The 12,752-nt window shown below is 42.5% G+C and overlaps 2 protein-coding genes across 3 annotated transcripts in view; both read left to right on the top strand.

Annotated features, from left to right (window-relative positions):
* The window catches only part of CAGE1 (cancer antigen 1), a 61,557-nt gene extending 59,937 nt beyond the window's left edge, over positions 1-1,620 (top strand). The window contains exon 13 of the mRNA XM_045551726.1: positions 1,475-1,620. Coding sequence (XP_045407682.1) covers positions 1,475-1,489 — 15 coding nt within the window. The 3' untranslated portion in view covers positions 1,490-1,620. The remainder of the gene's footprint in view (positions 1-1,474) is intronic.
* A 4,650-nt stretch (positions 1,621-6,270) lies between these two features.
* Positions 6,271-12,752, top strand: part of SSR1 (signal sequence receptor subunit 1) — a 35,366-nt gene continuing 28,884 nt past the window's right edge. For both annotated transcript variants that reach the window (XM_045551729.1, XM_045551730.1), the window contains exons 1-2: positions 6,271-6,540; positions 9,084-9,196. In XM_045551729.1, coding sequence (XP_045407685.1) covers positions 6,462-6,540; positions 9,084-9,196 — 192 coding nt within the window. In that variant the 5' untranslated portion in view covers positions 6,271-6,461. The remainder of the gene's footprint in view (positions 6,541-9,083; positions 9,197-12,752) is intronic.

Raw genomic sequence — 12,752 nt, forward strand, 5'->3', positions numbered from 1 at the left:
TGAATTTTAGGGGACACATTCAGACAATAGCAGGATCATAACTTTTTATTGGGATGACTGCCCTCAGCCTCCTGGTCTGTCTTGATTTCTTTAATTGCATAAATTAGGCAATACTCTTGTTGGGTGCCCATCTATCTTGCGTCCAGGAGCATGCTTCATCCACTATTACCATAGCTTTCTGCAGGCTGCTGCCTCTGCCATTCCCCATCACCTCCCTCCTACTCCCGTTCTACAGCTCATTGAGATCATTGTGCCCACCTTGTTTCTCACAGTTCAGCAGTACCACCTGGGCTCCAGTCTCATCTTCTCATCCTCATTGCTATCAGCTCAGTTCCATAACAGCCAGGGATGCTGTTATGGAACTCCAGAGTACGGCCGACACTGATCTTCTCAACCCCTGTCACCAGTACATTCCTTTGGTAAATGGAGTGTCCTCTAAGCCCTCTCACAGAACACAAGCAGGTGTGTCCAGCTTTCTGTAATACAGTCATCCCCTGCTATCCAAGGGGATTGGTTCCAGGACCCCCTGCAGATACCCAAATCTACAGATGCTCAAGTTCCTTTTATAAAATAGTATAGTGTTTGCCTATAACCTGTGCACATCGTCCTGCATACTTTAAGTCATCTCTAGATTACTTACAATACCTAAACCGACATAAATGCTATGTAAACAGTTGTTATACTGTATTTTTATTGGTATTATTTTTACTGTATTGTTATTTTTATTTACTTATTAATTTTTTAATATTTTCAACCCAAGTTTGGTTGAATCTGAGGATGCAGAACCCACGGATACGGAGGGCCGACTCTATGCATTCTAGGCCTACGTTCAGGGACCAGACAGAGGAGAAGGAGGGGCTGCTGAGGTGGGAGGAAAACCAGGAGAGTGGGGTTGCCACTGAGTCTAGAGAGATAAGTGCTTAAGAATGGGAGGAGGGAAGGTTAAGATGAGGCCATTAGATTTAGCAAGTTTTAGTGGAATGTTAAAGAAAATGAAAGCCCAGTTGGAATAGCCTAAGAAGGAAATGGAGAGGTGAGACAGTGACGTTTTACTATGCCAGGGAGCAGAGAAATGAGACTTGCTGGAGGGGAATAGAGGCGAAGGAAGAGTTTTGTTTTTTAAGACAGGCAATGTTATAGTGTATTTGTATGTTGATGGGAGCAATAATTAGAGAAGTAGAAATTTATTGTGAGGTAGAGGAGAGAGGGATATTTTCCGAACCACATGTCCTTGAGCAGGAGATGGGATCTAAACCACAAATAAGCCTATAAATAGTGTTTTATTGTAACAGAAAGGAGGGCAGAGCCTAAGTATGCAGATGCAGGTGAGTGGGGGGCTTCTGTGGTTGTGATTTCATCTGCTCTGCTCAACGAGGTGTGCGCTGGGGAAGGACCGGAGGCCGTCCTTCTCCGTGAGGAGTTGGGCTGGACTCCCTTTAAAGTCATCCTTATTTCCTGTTTCATTTTCCCACAGTGCCCTGCTTTATAAGGATCACAAAAGAATTTTTTTCCTCAGAGGTATAGTATAAAAAACCCAATTCTTGTTTTAGCCGTTTCTATGTGAAAGAGCACTTAAGTCTTTGCTTGCAAAGTTAAAAATAAACATAGCTTTTTTGGGTTTTTTGTTCAATGTTTTTTCATTTCTTATTAGGTCTACAATCAAACTTGGGTTCATATTTATGGAGGAAACATGTGACTTGCAACAATATCATACCTTCATTGATTCAACACATATTTACTGAGTTCCCACTGGGTATCAGGCACTATTCTGTAACATGGAATCAAAGGCACAAAGTCCCTTGGCTGCAAGCTGTTCACAGACAGGAGAAAAACAGGAGACACACTGAACTTGTGTGAGAAGGTAGCAACTGCTGTGAACAAGAGGAGAGTAGAGAGAATGGGGAGTTTGAGGGTAGGAGGGTTGTAATTTTAAAGTGGGAGGTCAGGATAAGGCTCATTGAGAAAATGACAGTTGAGCAAAGATTTAAAGGACACAAGGGAGTTATTTGGCCACACAGTTGCCTGGGAGCACACAAGAGGACAAAAACCAGTGCTTAATAAACACATTTGCTAAGGATGCAGAGGGAAATCTTAAGCAATCAAAGGGAATGAACTCCCTGCTCCTACAAATTCTAAGGGAATAAAATGACAGAAGTGGAGAATCAAAGGCAGATTTGCCTGAGCTACATGAATGAGAGTAACCAGGATGTGGACTATTCCTGGAAAACAGAAACTGTCAAGGAGATAGGTGCAGAGGTGAGAGTGCCAGACTGTGAGGAAATACTTGGGAAGGCTTAAATAAATTAGTAGATGGAATTCTTAATTCCATAAATTAAGGATTGGAACCCACTGGGTGGAGAGCTCTGGGTGGGCACAGAGGGAAAGCTGCATATTATGGGAGAATGTGAAGCACAGTGATGCAGAATTGGTGAGCACTCCAGTCAGGGTGAGCATTTTACTTCCCTGATCTATAAGCTACTGCTTTTTATACTAATTGGACAGTCATGCAGGTCTATGTTTTCATTTTCTCTAAATTCATCCCATCAGTAACATCCAGAGTAGGCACACTTTATTTTTTCCTGCTACATATTTAGTAGCTGGTTGTCTAAAATTCAAGTCCCAAATAAAATCCATTAGTAATGGATTAAGAGATCCATTGTTGGGCCAAACGTCCTGGTCGTCTAACTTACATTGTGGTGAGGCTGTATTGCAATAGAAGACTAAATGTTTAGGTCTTAAGAAGACATCCCAGTGGGGAATCCTTGGGTGGGGCTGACTGAAGGTTGCCCTTGATGTCAACTAGGAGAAAGAAAAGGACCTTTAAGGGATGGTCATATGTTAATAGAAAAAAAAGGTCTGAAGGGTGTCCCCAACTCAGATGACCTTCAGGATTTTGATCAGACATCAGCTTCCCTGACTCTGAGTCAGACTAAAACTTAGAGATCTGGTCAGAAAACTCAAGTCCCTGAGTTCTGACCTAGACCAAGACCAAGAGCTCTCCCCCCAAGCCAGGTGTCCCTGGGTCTGGGTGAAGACCAGCGGGGGTGGTTAGGAGGCATCCCTCCAAGACACCCTCCTGAATGGTAGACCTGGTGCTAGGTTTCCCTTCCAGACCAAACCTAGACAAAAGCTACCACTCCCAACCTCGGGCATATGACCACTTCCAGAACCCAACAGACTGACTGAATTCCGAATTGCATTTGCACATTTGCACCAAGAAGGATGTACTGAGAGCTGTGTAGCAGAAGAGGGAGAAGTCTCCAGACAGAGGCAGAAAAGTGAACTCATACAGAGGCAGAGAAGTGACTTCCTCCCCGTATGGAGGTAGAGGCGAGTCCCCATATGGGCTACCAGATGTTAGGGCGTGGGGGGGCTCATGACGTGGGTGGAGAAAGAATTCTCAACACAAAGATTAGGATAAAAAGAAGTAAAAAGTTTATTTTGCTTTCTCCTAAAGAGAAGGAAAAGGGCTCAGCACAAAAAAGAAAGAAAGAAGGAGTGCTGGCCTACTCCAAGGCCAAGTGACATGGGCTTTTTTTTTTTTTTTTTGAGACAGAGTCTCGCTCTGTTGCCCAGGCTAGAGTGAGTGCCATGGCGTCAGCCTAGCTCATAGCAACCTCAAACTCCTGGGCTTAAGCAATCCTTCTGCCTCAGCCTCCCGAGTAGCTGGGACTACAGGCATGCGCAGCCATGCCCAGCTAATTTTTTCTATATATATATATTTTTTTAGTTGGACAGGTAATTTCTTTCTATTTTTAGTAGAGATGGGGTCTCACTCTTGCTCAGGCTGGTCTCGAACTCCTGACCTTGAGCGATCCACCTGCCTTGGCCTCCCAGAGTGCTAGGATTACAGGCGTGAGCCACCGTGTCCGGCCTGACATGGGCTTTTTAGTAGGGATTGTAAAGGGGTAAAGAAAAATTTATTTTGTAGACTGATTAACAGGAGATAGCTGTTGAGTTGTTAGGGTGTTCATTTTCCCCCTTTTTTTCACTTCTCCTGGAGACTGGCTTATCAGTAGTCTGACCAAACTTGTCTGGCAAATGTAAAAGAGGAGGATTACACTTCCTTTTTGTCTGCTCAGCTCTTTTCAAATGCCATAATACAATCTCTGTGGGCAGTTAATTTTTAAAGACCCATGTGATTAATCTTAAAGACAGCAAGTTAAGATCCCTGTGGTTAATCTTAAGAGACAGCGAGTTAGATAGTTATTTTTCTGTGTTAGATAGTTTATTAGTAAGACTGTCCTTTCAGTAACCATTTGATAACATCATGGGAGTGGAAGTCTCAGCTGAAGCCTAAACTAAATTTTTCTCATAGTGTAAGGCGGTGGGGGGGCAGGCATTGAACAAATTTCAATGAGTTATTTCCCAGAAATGGTGGATGTTCTGAAAGACAAAGGAGTTGAGATTCCAAAGGCCTCTCAGCAAGATTCCTGATGCCCAGAGTCATCATCCCCCACGACCTGCCCCAATGCCCCATGCATATGACCTGCCCCAAAGCATGTAGCTCCTTGTTAGTTATACTATGACCTGCCCCAAGGCACATGGCCTCTCCTTTAAAAGCCCATGATCTCCATTAGGTAGATGGATTTGAGGCAACTTCTCCTGTTCTCCTGGCAAGATATGTTGTATAAAAAATTCCTTTCTTCCTTGGCAATCCTTGCTGTCTCAATAATTGGATCTTTGGGCAATGAGCAACTGGGTCTAGACCAAAACTTCCTTGTGGTTTTGAGAACAATAGCTTCAGGCTACATCTAAACATCTCCTGACAACTGGCGAGACAGACCTACCAGGAATCTCTTGAACATAAGGAATGAGAAGTCCTTCCCATCAGAAGTCTGTTCTCTGAAGGAAAAAGAGTCAGTGAGACATCCCCGTGGCAGGGATGGAGAGCAGAGGTGATTGTGAGTACAGCTTGAGGTCTATAACTTTGCCTTCTATGTAGTCTCCATCAGTTTGGTTCTGGTACTAGGAGAAAGCCACAAGTTAAATAAAAGATTGTGTTTCTGTAACAACCCATCAGACATCAGGAGCTAAGAACAGGTCTCATTTGAAACTTATGAAGCAGAAAGTGCCTCAAAGTAGGGGAGGGAGATTACTCCTGTCAGTGGAGAACTTAGCAAGGTTCAGTGACATCAAAGCAGGGCCAGCAGTCCTGGTGGCTTTGGACAGAGTGGCAGAGTTGGTAGCTGGGCACAGGAGCAAAGGCAGCAGCAAAGTGAGAGGATGCCCTCTTGGGGAGGCCCTCCACTTCTGCGGGGTGCCCTAGAAGCAGCAGCAACAGCAACAGTGGCCACACTGCTGGGCTGCTGGAATGGGGTTGATTCAGCCCAGCACTATCAGGTTGTGACTTTAGCAGACAGAAGTAGATAGTGGCAGCAGGAGCTACAAGTTGCCTTTACAGGGACCCAAGGACAGTGAGACCTTAAGCAGAGACATCAGTAGAACAGCAGGTGTCCTAGGCCAGTAGTGTGGAGTCTGGAACCAGACTGTCCTGTTCAAATCTTGCACCTGCCATTTGCTAGCTTTTTGAAGGGGTGAGTAAATTACTAACCTCCCTGGGTCTATCTTCTCCTTAGTAATAATATACAGCTCATAGGCATATATGAAAGCACAGTTCTAAGGAACAGTGATTGACAACAGTAATGACTTAATAAGAGCTAGCTTATTCCATCATGACAACTCACGCTGGTCCAATCCAAACCTACTTGGTATTCAGATTAATTTCAAGAAATACAAGATTATTGCAGTAACCCAAAGTTCAAAGTAGATGAGAAGGAAATTAAAGATTGTACAGCCATTGCTGAACCCACTATATAGTTACCAAATGCTTACTAAATGCCAACAAGTGTTCTTAGGTGATTTCTAATTCTAGAATGTCACATAGGAATTTCAGAACTGTCCTTAACTATGGGACAGGGTGCCGGCGCATAGGGGAAAAAGATTTTCCATTATATATCTTTTTCCACTGTATATATTTTAACGCGTTTTTTTTAGGGAGAGGGAAACAATGTTATCTATTCCAAAACAACCAATTTCTTTTTCTGCTTTTAAATGCCACATAAAGGCAGTTCATGATCCTTGTATCACTGTTACCGTAACTCAAATAAGGTAACCACTGAGGACGCTAACTGATTGACAGGAAAGGGCAGGGCAGAACAAGCGGCAAACCGCACGCACGTGTCCAACCCTTGACTGCAGCAGGAGGCCGACTCTCGCGGGAACTCCGGAAGCTCCGGCAACCGGCCACGTGACTCCGCCGGCGGCGGCCACTCCCCTAGCCCTATCTTGGAGCAGCCACGTCGCGGCGCCCCTCGGTCGGAGGAGGGGCGTGGCGAAGGCCATGCGGGGTACGTGCCCCGCCCCTCCCCGCCCGGAGCCCGGATGAAGAGTATCGCCATTACCGCCGGAGCCGCTGAGAACCCTGGCGGACAGGGACTGGACCCCGGACTGGCCGCGCCATGAGACTCCTGCCCCGCCTGCTTCTCCTTCTCTTGCTCGTGTTCCCCGCCACTGTCTTGCTCCGAGGCGGCCCCAGAGGTAAGGCGAGGGGAGTGGGCGGCGGGGGTTGGCCCGGAAGAAGACGCCGGCGACGTTAAGTTTGAAGTTGGAGGCGACGGCGGCTCCTGCTCCTCGTGTCCGCGTCCACCTCTCCGGGTTCTCCCCCGCTCTTCCTCCCCAGCCCCGAGCTCGTAGTACGCGGCCGCAGCGCGCGCCAGGGCGAGACCCCGCTGCGGCCTCTGCCACTTGCTCGCGGAGCGCCGGTGCAGTGCCCGGGCGACCTTGCTTCGTGGCCGTCCGAGGGCCCACGCCTGCAGGGGTGGCCAGAGCCACAGGGTCCTCGGCTCGAGGAGGGAAGCGAGGGGGCCGTGGGCACGGCTGCGCTCCGAGCGCGCCGCAGCCCGTTTTGTTTCTTCTGGCCGCCTCCAGCTCCGCTCCACCCCCATCCCCTCGCGCTCTGGGCTGACGTGTCTTTAGCTTCCACGCTGGGAGTCCGCTTTCATTCATTTGCTGAAACCCTTGTTTTCTACACATCGAAATTGTTAGAGCTTTATTTTTTAATGGTCACCTGCCTCTTTTTCCAACACCTGATCCCTGTGAATTACCAGGAGTCTTGATTTCAGGGAAACTCCCCATCCTCACTCACCCCCTTATCCGCCCCTACTGCAAGGCAGACTGAAGAATCCCTGTGGCATTTCCCTCTTATTTCTGCTGTCCGTCTCTTTTAATGTAACCGTCTTTTGCTTGTGGAAGCGTCGTATTGTTGGAAAAAGTCTACTTCGAGTTTTGTTTTTTTTATATGGGTTTATTCTTTCCAACATTAACCTGGTGTGGAAATAACTTAGAACATAAGGATGTGGCAACTTGGTTTCTTGCCCTGGTTTTGTCATGAACTGCGATATTCTAATTTGTAAAGTGAAGGAGTTAGTCTAAATGATCACTCGAATGCTTTTCCATTCTATAAGCAAGCTGTGTGGCCTAATGAACAATAGTGACAGTTACCCAGGAGTTGTTTTAGGAAGAAAAGTGAAGTGACTGGCTTCTGTTTAGTGGTTAGAAAACCAAGTGAGAGAATTAACCAAAACTGTTAAGGAATTCATCGCAGGTATAAATAGAGATTCTTTTCCTTTAGGAGTTGCTTGCTGGTTTGTTCTCATTCAGCTTTTTAAAGAAAATTTGACCAATCTACTAAAACTAGATTCTAGTTTTAGAATTTAGGCTATATATTTCAGGTTTTAAAAACGTCTTCTTTAAGAAAATCAACTTGTTACTAAACTGAATTAATAACTTGTAAACATTTTTTTTTTCTTTCAAGAAAATGTTTTCTCAAGTTCCCAGTTGAAAGTTGGTTAGATTTTTAGGGACAAAGTTGTTACTGGCTAACATTGAAATAATAAAATTATTTAATAGCCACTGAAATGTAGGGTGAAAGGCCGTTATATATATTCAGAAGTTACCAAGTTTAGCTACAACTTTAAATTACCATGTCAGATATGGATTTTCTTTTTAATTGGCTTTTGAAAATGACTTGATTTTTGAAAATGACTTGTAAATTATGAATGCACTATTTTAGTCTTTGCTGAGCAAGCAGTGGAAGATGTTTTTCAGTTTATAATGCATGGTTCAATGTTCTTTAATATTTGTAGAAATCTTAGCAGCCAGTAAGAACTCAAAGATGTGGAAAAGACTTAAAATGCATGGTTGTTAATATATTTTTCCTGGGTATCAAACACGCTCTTCCCACATTTTTTTCTCTACTGAATTGCCACATCATCATTTTTTCTGAGAAATGTTGGAAGACACTAGAACTTGGAAATTCTTTTGAGCGTCTTGCCCGAAATCTTTTTAACGTGACTTATTTAGAGTACTTTTGCCTATAAAACTATGATTTATATATTTTTTGACAATACAGCTATACTTTGTGACAAGTATGGGTAAAAATAAAAAATCTTAAAGCATATCTGAAGCCGTATGCAAAAATAATTGGATTCTTTGCTATCACCCCTGAAGTTACCAATATAGTTTTTACTAAACAATGTATTTTGTGCAAGCTAGTTTTGTACCATGGATATGATAGACATTTTTTTCCTAGGAATTATATGCTATCAAATCCTAAGAGTTTCACCTGTAGTAGAATCTAATAATAGTGTTTCTTGCTGAGATATTGAGGTTGCTATTTTCTTTTAGACCTCTGTTTTTTTGGGTGTATATGGTTAATGACAGGGATTAAATTTAGGAGTTTCTTATCTTTGCAACAAACTTATTTTCCTTACTTTGCTTAACAAAATTGCTTGAAGTTCTTTATTTGGGCTTCAAGTCATCTTTAGTTTCGGAAGTTCATTTTTACACCTGAAGGGTACTTTTTAAAATTCAACAGCATTTCACATTAAAAATCAACATGCAGTTGTTAAAACTACTAGTAAAATAAAATAAATATTCTTAGATGCATAGTAATTTGGCATCATTCAGGTGAACTGGGGCATTGAGTAATTCCAGGGGGAAAATTTTCTTGCCTATACTTGATCTTAAAAAACATTGGTATTCCAGAATAAAGGTTAACTGTCTCTTTTATATTTTATTAGGCTCATTAGCAGTGGCTCAAGATCTTACAGAGGATGAAGAAACAGTGGAAGATTCAATAATTGAAGATGAAGATGATGAAGCTGAGGTCGAAGAAGATGAACCCACAGATTTGGTTAGTGTTATATATGATTTAATACAGAGATCCCCAGCCTTTTTACCACCAGGGACCGGTTTCATGGAAGACACTTTTTCCACGGATGGGAGGAAGCAGTTGGGAGTGGGGGGTGGTTTCAGGATGATTTTGCAGCCACTCCCCAGTGCTAGCGTCACCGCCTCAGCTTACCTCAGATCATAAGGCATTAGATTCTCATAAGGAATGCACAGCCTAGATCCCTCACATGTGCAGTTTACAGTAGGGTTTGTGCTCCTGTGGAAATCTAATGCCGCTGCTAATCTGACAAGGAAGTGGATTTCAGGTGGTGATGCCAGCGATGGGGAGTAGCTGTAAATACAGATGATGCTTTGCTCACTTGCTGGCCTGGTGCTCACCTCCTGCTGTGTGGCCTGGTTCCTAACAGAACATGGACCAGTACTAATCTGTGCCCCAGGGGTTTGGGACTGCGGATTTAGTATATATAGAATGTATATAATACATGTAGAATTTATTCTTTTTATAGAAAAATATGAAATTCTTGACTTCAGAGGTTTGTTAACGTGATCCAAGTGGATTGAAATGGGAAAATAGGGCCCAGTCATTGAGGATGGAGCGTAAGTATTTTTTGGAACAGGGAGGGAGACATGAAATAGTTAAAGAACAATTGGAGAGCATATAGACAGGAATCTAGGAGGGTAACAGTGTAGTGGGCATAGTACTGGACCATGAGATAGTATATTTGGGATATATGCTGCTTAGCTTTCTGACTTATCTCTCTGGGTCTCAGTTTCCTCTTGCTTGCTTGCTTTCATTTAAAAAGTAAGTATTTTTTTGAGTCCCTGCTATGTGCCAGGCACTGTTTTCTGCTGTCTTGGACTTAACGTTTCTGGGGCAGGTATATGTGTTTTGGTGGCAGGAGGTGAGGAACTATATGTAAAATATGTCCTGTGAAGAGTAAGGAAGTTAGAGAAAGATCTCGTAGAAGTTATCCAACTCTGAAATTTTTACTGTATAATTATAGTATGACAGTAAGAATATTGGGGTGGAATCAAGATTGTTGCGGCATGTGTCTGGCTAGCCAGTTTTGTTTCTTTCCTACTATAATCTGTCCTACACAGATTTTTTTTTTCTTTTACTTTCATACCACACTTGAACCCGGAGCTTTTCATAATTCTAGATTTTGTCATTTCTTTCAAGATTAAACCACCCATTTCCTATTCTGTTATTTCAGTGTCAAAATGTTTAGCCTAATATGTAGATTTCAGTTTCTCTTTTGACTTCTATTAATTTTTATGGAGTATGCCTTCTAACTAAGATAATCAGCTTACTATTTTGTTGATGTTTTTGAGTTACTATTTTTATACGTTGGGCAAACTATTTCATCTGAATAGAATAGCCTTACTAATTTGTGTACTTTGTCCTAATGCCCCCTTCTATAGGAACCCCTTACTGATCACCTGTGTGTCAAGCCTTTCATATGTATGTATACCCACCCATGCTTTTAGGGTTTATATTAGGGCTCTGCATCTTCAAACTGGTTCATTAAGTGAACAGTTTAAACTAGATCAATACATTCCTGCTTCATTGTTTCTCATAAATGTTTGACTTTTCTAAAACTGCTGCTGATGGAGTGACTATTGGAAAGGAATTCATCTAGGAATTTAGGCTTAAAAATGATATTTGGGGCTCTGAAATTTGGGCATGTACAGAAATTTGGTGATGGATTATATTGTGATAACCATTAATATGAAATTGTTTAGGCTCTTTGACACTGGGATGTACTTATTGCGGAGGAAGAGAATAGAGACGGGAACTGTTAGATCCTTGATATCCTTACAATGTTGGCCAGAACTTTTCCATACCTTAATATTTCCCGTGCCTTGAGAACCATTAGAGAAAAAAGAACAACTCCGATTGTCCACTTCCCACCCTCGCCAATTAGTACAAAAATCTTAGTAGCTCTTCTTTGTTACTTTTTTCAAATCAGAAAGTGATTAGGGTTGATTGAAACAGGAAGGCAGGGAAAATGTTTCCTTCCTTTGGACTAAACCATACTAGCAGGGGTAAGCTTGTATGTAGGCTGTCTAAGAAAGTGGGCCCACAGAGCCAAAGCTGCTGCAGAAGTCACCTCTGGAATGAGCTAGAATTTTGCCTGTTGTTCCCAAGATTTCTGTGTTATCAGCTTATACTCAGTTGCGAAGGCATCAAAGAATTGGGAGATTATGGAAGGATCCTTTGCTGCTGGGCCTGTGTCCTGGAGTCAAGTGAAGGAAAGGAAGTTTTTCTTAAGATGTGAGATACCAAGAGCTAGTTTAGATACAAGTTATTGGTATAAAATTTTACAGTACAAACCTTTTTAAGAGTAACTTGGGGCTTTTCTACTCTGTTTTTTTTTTTTTTTAAACTCTATAAAGCTGTGGGTTGCAATGTAGCTTGCCATCATTTCAGAAAGTATTTTTTTAAACAGAAATGATAGTGAGTTTTGTTGTTATTTTTATTTATTTATTTATTTATTTATTTTTGAGACAGTGTCTCGTCTGTTGCCCGGACTAGAGTGCTGTGGCGTCAGCCTAGCTCACAGCAACCTCAAACTCCTGGGCTCAGGCAATCCTATTGCCTCAGCCTCCCGAGTACCTGAGACTATAGGCATGCGCCACCATGCCCAGCTAATTTTTTTCTATATATATTTTTAGTTGTCCAGCTAATTTTTTTCTATTTTTAGTAGAGACGGGGTCTCGCTCTTGCTCAGGCTGGTCTTGAACTCCTGAGCTCAAACAATCCACCTGCCTCATCCTCCCAAAGTGCTAGGATTACAGGCGTGAGCCACTGCACCTGGCTTGTTATTTTTATTAAAACAAGAACTATAGCAGTAATAACACTAGCTCTCTTTTAAAAATTATTATTTAAAATAGATAATATATTCAAATGGCTCAGCATTTAAGAGGTGCAATATTTAGTGAAGTTTTCCTCATATGCCTGTCCTCCAGCCACTGAAGCCTTCTCCCCAGAGGTAGGCAGTTCTACCAGTGTCTTCACTCTGCTTTCCGAGGTAGTTTGTAATAGCTGAAATATTTGGGGGCTTTACAACGTAGCAAGTAGTAAGCATTATACATCTTATGATATGCTGATTAGCTATAAGATAAATGAGTTAGCTGCCTTTACTTACATATACTTTGCAGTTTTCCACAGCTAGCGTTCCAGACTTTTACCCTTTTAAACCCGTAACGTCAGTCCTTGAGTCTTGGCAGCAACACTGCCTTCAGTTTCGGAAAGTGAAGAAGGCCATCAAGTGTGAACTCTTATCAAATTTTCTATGGTCCACTTCTAAATATATTATTCACCCATCCTTTCTGCATTTTCTCCTTAATGAGTTGTCCTTGGTGTCTTCTAAGGCTAACCCTTCCATGTGTGCTATTGTCCCCATCTCTTCCAGTGGGATCTTGTTAGATTATCTTTCCTTTTGTAACTTCAAGCATTGATCCTTCTCAGTGACTGGTTATATTAAGCTACACACATGTTTATATACTATTCATCCACCTGAAACTGCTACCCGCTTTCTAATCTTCACCAACAC

Source organism: Lemur catta, chromosome 5 (assembly GCF_020740605.2).
Source record: "Lemur catta isolate mLemCat1 chromosome 5, mLemCat1.pri, whole genome shotgun sequence".
Lineage (NCBI taxonomy): Eukaryota > Metazoa > Chordata > Mammalia > Primates > Lemuridae > Lemur > Lemur catta.